General features: G+C 40.1%; 3 protein-coding genes across 3 annotated transcripts; 2 read left to right on the top strand and 1 right to left on the bottom strand.

Annotated features, from left to right (window-relative positions):
• The first annotated feature begins 875 nt into the window (after window positions 1-875).
• On the top strand, window positions 876-4,381 carry dhrs1 (dehydrogenase/reductase (SDR family) member 1). The gene is made up of 9 exons (XM_026313559.2): window positions 876-1,034; window positions 1,809-1,958; window positions 2,241-2,384; window positions 2,534-2,613; window positions 2,835-2,967; window positions 3,125-3,256; window positions 3,364-3,433; window positions 3,691-3,771; window positions 3,881-4,381. Exons 2-9 carry the CDS (start codon window positions 1,815-1,817, stop codon window positions 4,015-4,017), a joined length of 921 nt encoding a protein of 306 aa, XP_026169344.1. The 5' UTR covers window positions 876-1,034; window positions 1,809-1,814; the 3' UTR covers window positions 4,018-4,381.
• A 1,094-nt stretch (window positions 4,382-5,475) lies between these two features.
• Window positions 5,476-10,474, top strand: homeza (homeobox and leucine zipper encoding a). Its single transcript, XM_026314245.1, has 3 exons — window positions 5,476-5,917; window positions 6,702-6,794; window positions 7,174-10,474. Exon 3 carries the CDS (start codon window positions 7,201-7,203, stop codon window positions 9,139-9,141), a length of 1,941 nt encoding a protein of 646 aa, XP_026170030.1. The 5' UTR covers window positions 5,476-5,917; window positions 6,702-6,794; window positions 7,174-7,200; the 3' UTR covers window positions 9,142-10,474.
• A 221-nt stretch (window positions 10,475-10,695) lies between these two features.
• On the bottom strand, window positions 10,696-13,646 carry LOC113134744 (RING finger protein 212B-like). The gene is made up of 12 exons (XM_026314246.2): window positions 13,547-13,646; window positions 13,355-13,407; window positions 13,175-13,249; window positions 12,811-12,917; window positions 12,620-12,722; window positions 12,489-12,517; window positions 12,354-12,394; window positions 12,249-12,273; window positions 12,089-12,149; window positions 11,138-11,195; window positions 10,978-11,008; window positions 10,696-10,888 (listed from the first exon to the last, which is right to left on the bottom strand). Exons 1-12 carry the CDS (start codon window positions 13,644-13,646, stop codon window positions 10,822-10,824), a joined length of 750 nt encoding a protein of 249 aa, XP_026170031.1. The 3' UTR covers window positions 10,696-10,821.
• Between the last annotated feature and the right edge of the window lie 560 nt (window positions 13,647-14,206).

Raw genomic sequence — 14,206 nt, forward strand, 5'->3', positions numbered from 1 at the left:
ATAAAATACATATTCCACAAATCAGAAGGAAACATAACATGTATGTGCAATGATACTATAGTCACTTCACAGTTAAGTGGAAATTGACTCTCTAATCTGCATCTGCCGCATCCCAGAATGCAACTGTTCAACTTCACCACTGCGTTATTATTGTGCAAGCAGCAAGAACAGCGAAGAACAAAAGTATTCATCTAAATGACTGAGAAATTCACATCAGCTTTGTAAACTTAATTGTGAAATGAGTGCATATAGAGGCCCAGATTGTTAGTTCAGTGAAGCATTAGCCACTTCATCAGAACAGCAACATCTAGAAATAGTGGAGCACAACGAATAGCTTTCATAATCCCAACCATCATACTTGGATTACAAAAGTAATATTTTTAACAATATACCTTTTTTCTTGTACTTCTATCACTACTGTAATCATAATAGTCACTGCCACTCACCAAGGGCTACACATTTTTAGTAAGGCTATAGCGCCATCATGTGCATTGTTGTAAAATAAAATAAAGACACTTTCCAGTAGGATGGTTTATAATGGTCCTGATTTTGTCTCTCGTCATGTAGACTATTAACAAATAAACCACAAAAACCTTCAGGTTTATTTGAACACACACAACCAGCACAACAGCACATGTGTCATGTACGGGCACCTGTAAATAGTTCAGGAAATATTGGATGCTGTGTAAATCAGAGCTGACTAAATGAATTCAACCCTTATTTCACAATAAAACATGACTACTTCAGGCGGATGAGGGGTTACAACAAACAGTCCACATGACTGTTCAGGGTTTCGTGTATGACATCACACAGGTCATCCTCGCTTGGCCTCTTCTCGCGATGATACAAACGGGGTCTCGATAGCCTTGTGAGCGCTGCGTCGCTGTGTGTGTTGTGTGTGGAGGCATTACCACACAGGACAATATAATAACAGCAGCAAATATCCAGCAGTGATACTATCACCAATACGTTTCCTGCAAAGTACTATTACTGGAACTTGACAAACCAGATCCAGCGCTTTGCTGTGGCATAAGGTAAGGTCTTTATGGTGTAGTTTGATTTGTAAAGTTTTATGTAATTTATTGCGTTAAACAGCAACAGGGCCGGACTTTGATGTAATCAAATCGTGTAAAGAAGTTATAACTCTTGAAAATCTGAAATCTCTTGCCATGAAAGGTCACTGTCATAACGACACTATCTTTTCTCCTCAAAACGAGAGTAAATTGGCCATATAAGCAGATTTGTTGTTGAAACAACAAAAAAAAGGTTAAATATACATTAATAGCTTCAGAATAACGTTAGAAATCGTAATCAGAATCGTGTGTTTTTGTTGTGGTTAAAAAAAAGCTAGTTAAAAAAAGATGTTTATGGTGGTATAAATACGACGATAACTCAATAAATGTTCACTGTGTGGTTGTACTGTGTTACATTTCACATTTATCAGTCGCCGTACTATGACACTTTATATTTTATGTAATCTGGGCAAAGTTTAGATTCTTCTTCAAAGCTGATCGTTAAACACTTGGCTGATTAAGTCAGCTCTTTCACAATAGCACTGTAAACTGCGCATGCTAAATTATGCTAAAACAGTGACTCAACCTACTGTAAATGCAGATGTCAAGTCAACTAAAGACAGTGGGTGGCGATACTAGTTTCGTTTTCAATCTTGCGACTTTTGTTTGTTTTCCATTTGACCCGTGATTATATATCCTCCACAGACCGCTCTTCATCATGTGTATTTTTAGCTGACATAGTGTGTTTGACTTGAGTTTACTGCTTATTGTATGTGGTGTTGCTTCCTCCTCCAGAGAAACATGTCCCTGTCTGGCTGGGTGTGTGTAGTAACAGGTGCCTCCAGAGGCATTGGCAGGGGAATAGCTCTCCAGCTGTCTGAGGCAGGAGCCACCGTCTACATCACGGGGCGCCAGGAGAAGACTCTGAAACAAACGGCTGCAGAGGTGAGGTTTTGAGCTTGAATTTTCTTAGAAGAGCCAAATCAGATGGCTGTTAGATCAACAGGAAAAGCATTGTCCATGAACGTCACAGTGGTGCCTTCAGCTTGTGATCTATATCAGCTCCCATCAGTGTAAATACCTCTCTCCAGTTAGTGCCTTGTGGGTAATTTAGAGAAGAGGTTGCACCTAAACTGTGGGGGTTTCTTTGTTGTGTTGTATAGTTGCAGTGTTTCAGTCTGAACTTGTTGATACGGTTTACAGCTGAGCCGTTTGTTCTCAACACAGGTGAAGGAGAGGGGTGGGAACTGTGTGCCAGTTGTCTGTGATTCAACAAAAGATGAAGACATTGAAGGACTGTTTGAGCGGATCAAATGTGAACAGAATGGCAGGCTGGATATCCTGGTCAACAACGCCTATGCTGGAGTGCAGGCAGGTGTACTGCACTGACATGAAACACTACTTTTTTATATGCTGATCTGAAATTGTGGACCACTTGATGTAGAGCATTGAAAGACAACTGCTACAAAGAGGAACAACACTGCTCAGCATGTGAGTTTTTTAACTGTATATTGTTGCAGAGTATTTTTGGGAGCACGGGGAAGAAGTTCTGGGAAATCGACCCATCTATCTGGGACTCTATCAATAACGCAGGCCTCAGGTACACTTTGTCCTTATAAGTCCATTAAGTCAACTGAGTTAGCAGACTGTGAAATGACACTTTTCCAGACATCAGCTGCTACTCAACTTGTTTTTTAGTTTTCAGTTCTGTGGGAATTCCCGCGTTCAGAATACTAAATGAGAAACCATATGGGTGCCATGAAATTTGACAATATTAATTTGCTCTTTAGACAAAAATTATTTACATTTTTATTTTTGTAGGGGCCACTATTTCTTCTCAGTTTATGCTTCCCGGATGATGGTGGCTCAGGGTCAAGGTTTGATAGTCACCATTTCATCCATAGGAGGCCTGCGGTATCTCTTCAATGTGCCATATGGTATTGGAAAAGCCGCAGTAGGTTCTGGACTCTAGTCCTTTTATATTATCAAAAACCACATCTTAACAATATTAACAAGAGTGTATGTCCTATATAATTTGATCAAAGTACTATATTTGAACATATGGTGTCAGTGTAATAAAAGCCCTGTTTGGTTTTGTGGTTTGTCTCCAGTGTGACAGGATGGCAGCAGACATGGCTGTTGAGCTGAAAAATCGGGGGGTGGTTTCTGTCAGCCTGTGGCCAGGAGCGGTACAAACAGAGCTGGTGTCTCAGTTTATACTGGAGAAAGATTCACCAAGTGATGTAAATTTAAATTTTGACCATTCTCTAACAACAGACTTTTAAATACAGCAATAACTTTTATAGAATCTCCAGTTTATGACTAAATCTCTGGATTTTCTTTTCCTCAGTTGAAAAATGTATTTGCCAGTGGAGAAACCACAGAACTGAGTGGGAAGTGCATTGTCAAACTGGCAAAAGGTAGGATGACACTGAAGATCATACTCACTTCAGATTGTTAAAGAGGACGTAAATTTGCAGTAACACCTCCTCTCCAAAGTTAGCCAGAAAGATGTTTACAGAGTGAACATTTGAGTATCTGTGTGCACATATTTGAGTTTCACATGCTGTTCTTCCTAATGGGCTGTGAAAAACATTTGGTTCAGCCGATCATTTTAGAGAGGTTTGTTTATTTGTAAACTTATCCTACTTTGATATGGGCTTTCTCTGTTTGAAAGATAAAAATCTGATGTCTCTGACTGGAAAAGTTCTAATGACTTGTGACCTGGCAAGGCGCTATGGGATACAAGATATCGATGGTAAGTTTGTCCTGGTTTTCCTAGTTTATTTGAGATTTGAAGATTTATATTTTGAAATTACAATTTTGTGTAAACATGTCATTCTAACACTTTATCTATTTATTCCCAGGGAGAAGTGTAACTGATTTCACTAGTATAAAATTCCTCCTGAGTAGGGTCCCATATCTGTCCTGGCTCTCATGGGTTGTCCCGTCATTTATTCGGCTGCCACGCTTTGTGCTCACCCTGACAAGTAGCCGCTTCTAAACAATTCCTAAATCTGTGCTGGAGTGGGTCTGACTCAAAAGGTCTAGGTTCTAGCTAAATCTATAAAAGTGTTGCCAAAGGCTGTGCATCAGAACCATTATTGATGGCTGAGTGCTGACAAAAAATGTGCATGCCTATGTGGGTTAAAGTGTTTAGATTGACCTCAACTTCTTTTTATTTCTTTGAAGGAGTGTTGTTTAAATTACTTCATTTCCATTCTCAAGTGTAAAATTAACATGTTAACATGAAGACTCCATAAGCTTAATTTCTGTATTTTAACATGAACACTAGTGTCAGCTGTGAGTGAAGTGAACTTCATAGAATGTATTTTAACACAGTGTACTCTAAAGCGAAATATGAAACATTTTAGAAACAAAAATTGTGTTGTTTTTGCACCCTTTTCACAATTTGTTATATTTCTATTACATCTTTTAACACTACTATTGCAACTGCTATACTGTATTTGTCTGGCTAAATAAAGTAATGTTAACTCACTTCTGATTTCTTTTTGTGAAACAATAGTGATAATATCTAAACAAATGGTATGGCTATTTTAACAGTGTGCAAACCCCTGGAAAATGATTAGTAACTACATCTAATCTATATTACTTTTTAGCTTAAATGCTAACTCTGACTGAGATATAAACAACTAAAGTAAACTGCCTTATTTTCATTTACAGAACATTATGTATGAGGCTGATATGAATTCAGCATATTACTCAAAGACACATGGGCACTTCACTTGAATATATTTGATTGTACTGCAATGTATACTTCCATCCTCTTTAGACTTTAGAATACAAATAAGAATTTTTTTTCTGGGTATTTGGGTCTTAATTTTGCTGAAAAATTGGGAAAATTGATACAGGGCCATAGTCATTTAATACTTGGATTTTTCAACATTTATTCGCTAAATGTTCGATGTTATTTTCTCTTAAGGTTTATTTGTCAACCTGGAGATCCATATACTGTTTCAAAGCATTGACTCTACAGCCAGAAACAGATGTTAGTAGAATTATCATCTTAATTCTTATTTATATATTTAGTGGCAACATGTTTTATTTGAAATTGATCTATTTGCCAATGAAATATAAGCATATATTTTTTAATGTAGAATGTAACGTTTCCCTGGTTGGAAAAAGATTTCCAGAAATTAAAAACTATGGATCTGGACTGATCAATCAGAAGCTCTACAACTTTGATGCTCCTCCAGGCTGGAGGCTGCAAAGGGGGTTCCCTGTGGAAACATTGGTAAACTCCTGTTATATACATCAGAGCAGAGTAAACGCAGTGTTAAAATGTATCGAGATGACTAACTCCCTCCCGATATGGGGGGATTTAGTGGGTGGTTGACGTGTATTTTTTAGCCTACTGCCACGGATTTATTAAACAGGCGCCTCCGCCCTCCAATCCATGGTCTGCTCTCCCAGACTGGCACACCCACTCCCGCCGTCACTGTGGGAGAGCCAGTTGGGCCTTCTGGGCTTCCTGGTCCTCAGCTCCGCCTCGCCTCGATCTGGCCGGACAGGGGAAACACTTCTCAGTTATAGAACAAAAGCAACAACAGACGGACCCGATGAGGACGAAGTAACGGCGACTGAAATCCAGACCTAAACCTCACGGACTGACAGATCTGTGCCCTCCGCGGCGAGAACTAGTCGACGACTGAACTCATACGAAGGGCGACAAACTTGGTTGCCTCGCATCTTTGTATCCCGACCGTAATCCGTCGAGGTGCTTGATAAATAAGACAAGGGTCAAACAGACACATCGACTGTATTGTTTCCTCGAACTTGGGCCATAAAACCCGGAGTGGCTGAGGGAGAAACTCCGGCTTTATTTTGGTTTTCTTTTCCGCTCAAACGGACCTCGGCCACAAAAGGCTGTTTTGGCGTTTTGGGTAAGTTTATTTTTATGTTTCACTCAAGCGTGTCTGACGGCGAAGTGCGCCTGTGCGGTGTGAAACGTTTTAGTTAGTACGCCATAAAGGGGGAGACGGTGGACTGCTATTGTCACTGGCACACTGAGCAACTTTTGTAGCTTTTTGTTCCACTAAAACAAAGACACCACGTACGAGGTGTCAGAGCGGATTAAAGTTAAACAGCAAACACGGTGGGGAGGCCACCACATGATCCAGTCTCCCGTGGGCTCCAGTGTGTCACGACTGACTAATACAGGGATTTCATAATTGGTGGCTGTGTTTTTTGATGTACTTGGAAATTTCTTGCGTGGTTCAAGCGACCTAAATCGTCGGCCATGGCGTAACCTCCTAAGTAAATGCGCAACATTTCCTCTGCTGTCCCAAACAACCTAATGAATGAGAAAACAACATAATGAAATGTCTTAAAAAAATAAGACACGGGAGAAGCGGAGAGTTATTTGGAAGACACCGTCCAGTCAGTGGTTCCAGACAGACGAGTCATGTTTGAGGCAGAGACTGCTATGGGACAAAGTTATTACGTGCTGATCAAGTAAATCTAAGTCATAAATGTTTGTATTTTACTAACCTGACATACCCATCCATTGTCATATGCTGAAGTGCAGGCTTAACACTTGTTGCGTTAGAAAACAAATACATTTGTGTTTATTTAGTTTTGCAAACCACTTTTCATAAGGAATGTCTGTGTACTACCATCAAAGTGTGTGTGTAGTGTAACAGTTCAACTTATTTTCTCCATCCACAGGTTGCTGTTGTTTCACCTGCCTTTGTGACGAGGCTACGGTTTATTGTTCAGGACTGAGAACTTGGAAGTGGAACAAAGACCAGCTGGGAAGGGGTGAGAAAGTGGACTATGATGGATTTCTCATATATCCCTGTTCCCCACGCTCCCACCATTTGCGATCAGTCTCCCTACTCACACAAAACAAAAGTCAGTCACCACGAGTTGGGGGAGGGGAGACCGGTCTGGATGGAGCGAATACGACTAGTTTCACTGGGAGTTCAGAACAGGAGTGCAAAGTAGGGGGGGAGGGGGAAACAGCTGTCAGATAATTTACTTTGAGAATGAATGAGAACAGAAAGTTCTTTAAAGACTTAAAGTCTGTACTGGTTCACAAAGTTTCCGTCTCCCCACTGTGACATTATCTGTAAAGTTAAGATAGTTTGTTGAGACAAATAAAAACACAACTACAGTGACCTCTCTTTCTTTTTTTTAGGTGAAACAGCCTATTTTGATATCCCAGATGGCAACCTACAATGAACATAATGGCAGAAATGGATTATTTATGGGCATCAAGGATTCTATTAAAGGGAAAATAACAAAGGCAGACTCCAAGGATTTTCGCCATTCTGCCAACTCAGCTGTAAACAACTCAAGTGGTGTGGCTAGTTTCACCACTAACCACAATTCTGTTGTGTGCCTGCCTCTGGTGTCAGAAGGACTGAAATTGGTATGGACACAGTCGGATCAGACCAGTGAACTTGACACAATCCCAGAGCTGGTCCAAGCCTTTAATTTATTTCCATACCCATCATCTCGTGAGGTTAACACCCTGGCCCGGGTATGTGCCTTGCCACTGGACAAAGTTAAGGTTTGGTTTATGGTGCAGAGAATTAAATACGGTATTAGCTGGTCCTCAGAGGAGATAGAGGAGACACGGCGGAAGCTGGCAGTACCTGAACTTTATGATGACTCCACAGAAACAAATGAGGAAGCCAAAATATCTTGCAAGACCACAGTTTGTGAGGAACTGATAATAGAGGACAAGGATAGCGATGAAGTGGAGGGTGCTCTCCCCAGCTTTACCCCCAAGAAACCAAAGTGTGAGTCACCGGATTCCTATAAACCAGCAAAATCCACTGTCCCATGTTTCAGTTCCACTCTTCCACCCCCTCAGGATTCATACTTCTACCGCCCACCAGCAGACACACAAGCCAGTACACCAACCGATGTCTCCCTTGACCTTTCAGAGTCATCCTCACAACAGCACCGTCATGGGCGCTACAAAAAGTCTAAAGCTCAGCTCGCTGCTCTTCGGAAGAGTTTTCTGAGAGAGAACTGGCCTGCAGAGGCAGAGCTAAGACGTTTGCAGGAGGAAACTGGGCTGAGCCGCAACGACATTCGTAAATGGTTCAGTGACAGCCGTTACCAGCTTAGGGTAGGCCGGGGAAGCCTGGCAGCAGCCCAGGCCTATTCTCAACACACTTCTGTGGGAGGTAAACATGATCAGCAAATCCAGCCTCTTCCACTTATTAATCAAAAGACCCGTCAGAATAATGGTGTGAAGAGCCATGAGGGAGCCCGTAGCAATGGTATTAGGAATTCACATTTCTTTCAGACCTTTTTGTCAAACAGCCTGGAAGCCTTTGGGGAAAAAACTACTGAAGCAGAAGGATCTGATGTTATAGAGGATCTTTCTGGTGATGGGGACAGTTTTAAAGATGAGGAACAAAGTGACGATCAACCCTTACAATTGATCAAGACCTGCAAGATTGAGCCAGATGTTCCACAGGAAGGTATATTAAAGACCTCTCCCTACTCTTCCCCCTCTGGCAGCCCACCACTGACAGCCTCACCTAATAAACTGCTTTCAAACAGCATCGGTACATCAAAGAAGTCTGCCCATTCAGCCAAAACCAGTCCCTCACAAACACCCTTGCAGGCTTCCACATCAAAATCTTCTGCTGGGCGACCAAGAAAAACCAAGGAGCAGTTAGATGTGTTAAAGCAGCACTTCTTACGCTGCCAGTGGCCCAAAAGTGAAGATTACACAGAACTAGTGAAACTTACAGGTCTACCCCGGGCAGATGTTATTCAGTGGTTTGGTGACACACGGTATGCTGTTAAGAATGGCCAGCTGCGATGGGTAAAGCAGGTCCGTGACCAGTTCTTGGCAGAACTGGCTGTCCAGCAAAGTAGCAGTGGTTTAAGTAATGGAAGTGGCTCTGGGACATCTGCTCGAGTTGGGGGTAGCCGCAAACGAAAATCTCAGAGAAATGGAACAAGTACAGATTCACCTGATACCCAGCCACTGGTAACATATTATCTCTCAACAGGCTCACTACATGAAAAAGACCTAGACTCTCTATGCAAGAAATCAAAAATGAGCTACCAGCAAGTGCGAGATTGGTTTGCAGCTCAGGATGTTGGGGAGGGTGACCAAGAACCTGTTATTACTGACTGAAACACTGGAAACAGACTTAAGAACATTTATAAAAGTAGGTGGAGTGCTCCTTTGCACCAGCAAGCATAGTTATTACTTTGGTTTAAATTGCTTTAAATGAGGCAGGTTTGTAATACCCAGTCTTCCCCGTACAAGCCCTAAGTGAGGTTTGTGTTTTTGATATGTATTTGCTGCATTTCCTGCTTACTCTAATATATTTGGACTTGAATTATAATTGTGCTGCCTGTGTTGCTGTAAATAGGACAGTAACGTGTACACTGGTTTGCTATATTTTTTTTAGCTTCCTATTTTTCTTTAGATATCACTACTACAGATTTTTCTTGTATGCTATTGTAGTAATATAATTTAAACAGGTTGTGCTATTGGTACATGACTATAGCAGATAAGTAACTGCTTCAGAAAAATGTCTACATTAATTAATTTGTTGACTGATCACTGTGTGTCATCATTCCTTTAGAGCCAATAATTCCTTCTCATGAAAGGCACACTGGACACATACACTTTAAATTGACATCTTGCACTTTGGGTTTAGAGCCTGCTGCCACCCGATTCTTTCACAAAAGATTAATTCCAGACTGAACATGTTGTTCTTGATTCTGTAACACTGAACCCTTCCTTCATGTCTTCAGGAAACAGAAATTTCTGTTCCATCTAATTCTACATATGTTTCAGCACATTTCTGAAACACATTCCTGGTTTTCCTCTAGACACTTAAATGTAATATTTACCATTTCAATACTTGTCATTTATATTGAATTTTGAACAGCAAAGGGTAACAGCACTAAGAAAGCAGCACTCCCATCAGCACGATACACACATCTGAATTGCGAACCTTCAGCTTTGATTTGCATTGTCTGTTTGTTTTTTTTGTTTTGTTTTTTGTCTTAGTAGGTGTAGGCCATGAGTTGAGGGTTTATAAATTTAGAAAACTGATGGGGGGTCCTTATGCTGAAAAGAGTTTGAATCCAAAGAAAAAAAAAACCATATTGTCTCTGTCATTTCAAACTTTGAATTATACTAGTGCAAATATTATTCTTTTGGGTTACCAGTTAAATTTATTAGTTATTTCACACATTTCTGTTTGCAGCGAAACAAAGCTTAAGAAGAGTACTTCTTAGTTGACCTTAGAAATGAAAGCATGTTAGATGACCAGAGTTTTGATAAAGCAGTGTGACGCTGTGTTGTGTCATCTGATTAGTCATGAAAAGTTGATTCAAGTGTCATGCGGTCTTTTTTTGCAGATGTTTTTAATGTATTTTTTTTTTCTGTTTGAAAGAAAATCCCGTTTGCACAATTGTGTCACTGGAAACCAGTAAATAATTTGCTTTTATAATTGTGTGTCAGCAGTGTTTCTGTGGTATGTTGTAGTGAATCTAGTTCATTATGACTGATCAAATTCCTATGTTGTGAATGAAACTTAAGTGTTTAATATTAATCTGCAAAAATGCTCCTGAGGGAAAACTGTTGTTAAATGGCAGTTTAATTCCTCACCAGAAGAACTACATGTAACACCAGTACAACAATCCCATAAGCTTATTAATTATAAAATAAACATTTTCAACAGAGTTCAAAATATTGAAGCACCTATGCCTGAGCAAACATACATTGTATGCACCTAACCAACTTGATGAACAGATCTGTAACTAATGATTATCCTCAAAGTTTTCAGTGGGCATTTCATTAACGCCTGGGTGACAGTACTGATAATCCACTCATGAACTGAAAAACAGGAGTCTGACGTGGAGTTCTGAGGATGATAGAAATGATTCAAAAACCTTATTAAAAACAAATGAGAGCATGTTTCATTGCAGAAGTTATTAGGACAATATTTCTTACCTTGTAGGAGTGTTGAACAACATGGGTGTTCCTTAAAAGAAAAAAGAGGGGGAGTTGATCCAGGAAAGAGAGCATTCAGTTTGATAAGGCAAAATATGTTTGGTCTAAATTACAGAGTTCATGTCAAAGCTACCAAAGCGAAAGGACCAACTAGACTTACTGTGTACATGTTCATGAAGTGAACTATGGCTAGAAATAGAAGTAGCTGATCCAGGAGTCTAACAAAAACAGAAAGTGGGTTAAGTGTTTTCTTTATGCAATAAAATGCAATAAAAGTAAAAGCTAAATAATTTATGATATTAAATTTATTTTTAAATTATGTATAATCAATTTGTACTGTATATACAATATATAATGAATACTAACACGGAGGAAGTATCTCGTCTGTGTAAATATTGTGATGGTCTAATACATTCTTGAAAAGTAGTCTGGAATCTCAACTCCAGACCCATTTGCTAGCTTTTTCCTGAAACTTTGAACATCACGTCATTGTCTTCATCAATTGATGGAGTTTGTTCTGTTGTCATGGGAGCAGTATGCCAATGAGTTTCCATAGTTACTGTGGATGTGGCATCTTCAGAACAAGTGAGCAAACTTCATCCACCAAAGGCAAAGACAGTGAGATGTCTTAAACTCTGCCAAAAGCCACTAAGTGGAACTTGATTTTAGATTTTTTTAAAACTGGAACTGATAAAGATGCACAACAGATAACCATAAATAATATCCAGTGTCACTGTCATCCTGGGGACCACAGTGATGCAGTGGTTAGCACTGTTGCATCACAGCAAGAAGGTTCTGGGTTTTAGCCCACAACTGACTGGGGATCTTTATGTGTGGAGTCTGCATGTTCTCCCTGTGTCTGTGTGGGTTTTCTCCAGGTACTTCCACTTCCTCCCAGTCCAAAGACTAGTTTATGATTCTAAAATTGCTCATAGGTGTGAATGTGAATCTGACCGTTTGTTTATCTCTATGTGTTAGCCATGTGACAGACTGTCAATCTCTCCAGACTGTACCCCAACTCTGCCCAACAATAGCTGAGAATGGCTAAAGCTCATAATAATTTAGTTGAACAGTTCAAAAAAAAAAAAAACATGAGGCCACTATAACTTACTGTGAGAGGGAAGAGACCTCTGTCCCTGGCCCACCCCTGGGACCCTGCTGAACCTAAGTGACTGAGACCCCGAGACCACATTCATACATATTAAGTGTTATGGAATTCATTTGTTTAGCGTGTATGTGATGATGTAGCAAATAAAGACAAACATTCGTACCTGACACTACTTGAACGCGGAGTAACTGGAAAACATGTGCTTGAATCAAAAAATGTGAAATTCACCATTATAAATGTCTAAATTTGAACTTAAATCTGGTTTTACCTGGGGAGGTGACAGCCACAGGAAGTGACATCCTTTGACGACTATATATGAGGGGGAAAAATGCATGCTTTTGAAAAAGAAAGAAAAAAAAAAAAAAAAAGAAAATATTATTCTGACATGTGGGTTGGCTTTTACCCATTTGTTTGAAACTGTCCAGGAGAAACCTGTGGAAAGTGGGAAGTGTGGAGGTTAAACTGAACACTGAACTTTAAACTTATCACCATAAAATTAGCATTAGAAGAAACAGTAACTTTTGGAAGACTTACCCTCCTTTGAGAAAGTGGCTTTTGTAATTCAGCAGTCTCCATCTTCAGCTGTGAAAGCTGCTTTTCTAAGACAGCATTCTCTCTTTTCAGCTCAGAGAGATGCCTTATGATAATGATGTGGGAAGAACAGCATTGCAATGACAGTTTTATTTACACAGCAACAGAGGTTCAATGACAGTTACTGAAATCACCTGTAGCTCTGCTCAGTGACTTCCTTCAGATGTCTTTCCAAGTCAGCTGATTTGTGCTTGAAGTGCGTTGTGACTCTCTCCATCTGTGTCCGTTGGAAATGTGCAATCTAAGGAGCACGAGAGCCTCATAAATGTTCTATCAGGTAAGATGACCGATGGTTAAATGACTCTACAGATCAACTTTGACTAGAAGACAAGATTCCAATATGATCATAAAGTAAAGTGAAGCTTTTATTTTTTCACTCTCTCCCTTAACTATTGACAGGTAATTGACTGAGTGCCCTGACATTTAACATCCTGGTATGGCAATTTAAAAGGCCACAGGCAAGGGAGCAGGGGTGCATGCTACAGAGAGGAGACAAACCTGTGATATGTGCTCCAGCCGTGACTTGATGAGCTTCACAGGGTCCTTGAAAAACACCTTTTCCTGTGGCTTCATCTACAACAGACATTTGTGTAGACGTAATGGTCGGCTGTGTGAAATTATGTCATTATCTCTTGGTGACATCCAACCATAACCAGTGACTATGTCAAACTCACCAACCTCGTCAGTGATGGGCAGATAAGTGCAGCTGGCCCCACATACACTGCACTGCTCTGAAGGAAGAGGCATAATCACAACGCATAAGTGGCCTGAGCTGTCTCTTATTTGAGCAATAGCGTTCATTAATTTGTGTTAAGAAGTCAAAGATAATTATCTTAGCATGTGGATCAGATCAGAATGGAACTGCCTTACTAGATTTGATGCATGCCTCGCAGCAGATGTGACCACAGCTGGACACAGCAAACGCAGAAGCTGTCTTAACGAAGCACTGGTTACAGTGGAACCAGTCCATTTAAAGTCTTCTTTCCTTGTCTGCACACATACAATTATTAATAATTAATAATTATCGGACTCTATAAAGCAGGGGTATTCAACTAAAATTTAAAGAGGTCCAGTTAGAGAAAATTTCTTGAAGCAAAGGTCCGGAAGATCATAATGTCTAACTAGTTAGTGTGATATGTATTTAAGTAGCCTAGTAGTTTTATCAACATCTGCATGTAATCAATACCTGACTGTCAAATCAAATGAATTCAGTACAATTCAAAAACTTTCTGACAATATTTATTGTCATGTAACATACAACTGAACATATATATATGGCTGTAGATATGTATAATGTTCTCTCATTAACTAAGTTCTCTCTCTTTCTCCGTCTCACTCGACAGTTTCTCTCCCTTTGTTTTCTACATGTATCGCCTTTTTTCTTTTTCTTTGTACTGTCTTTTCATGTGTAACTTGCCTCTAGCGCTGTTTACACTGTAGAGTCGTAATGTTTACCGCCTGGGATGCACAGACTTGATTGGCTGAGTGGTATCACGTGGGATGGCTCAACTCGCATGCAATTGGTCTGTG

Source organism: Mastacembelus armatus, chromosome 17, assembly GCF_900324485.2.
Source record: "Mastacembelus armatus chromosome 17, fMasArm1.2, whole genome shotgun sequence".
Taxonomy (NCBI): Eukaryota; Metazoa; Chordata; class Actinopteri; order Synbranchiformes; family Mastacembelidae; genus Mastacembelus; species Mastacembelus armatus.

Bases quoted from the DNA above. Each gene is read 5' to 3' on its own strand.
- dhrs1 (XM_026313559.2), top strand. From the start codon at position 1,815: ATGTCCCTGTCTGGCTGGGTGTGTGTAGTAACAGGTGCCTCCAGAGGC. The intron at 2,385-2,533 runs GCAGGTGTACTG...ATATTGTTGCAG, and splicing joins ACGCCTATGCTGGAGTGCAG to AGTATTTTTGGGAGCACGGG. The intron at 3,257-3,363 runs GTAAATTTAAAT...TCTTTTCCTCAG, and splicing joins AGAAAGATTCACCAAGTGAT to TTGAAAAATGTATTTGCCAG.
- LOC113134744 (XM_026314246.2), bottom strand. From the start codon at position 13,646: ATGGACTGGTTCCACTGTAACCAGTGCTTCGTTAAGACAGCTTCTGCG. The intron at 12,150-12,248 runs GTACGAATGTTT...TCGGGGTCTCAG, and splicing joins CCGCGTTCAAGTAGTGTCAG to TCACTTAGGTTCAGCAGGGT. The intron at 11,196-12,088 runs GTAAGTTATAGT...TGTTTTTGTTAG, and splicing joins GAGGTCTCTTCCCTCTCACA to ACTCCTGGATCAGCTACTTC.
- homeza (XM_026314245.1), top strand. From the start codon at position 7,201: ATGGCAACCTACAATGAACATAATGGCAGAAATGGATTATTTATGGGC.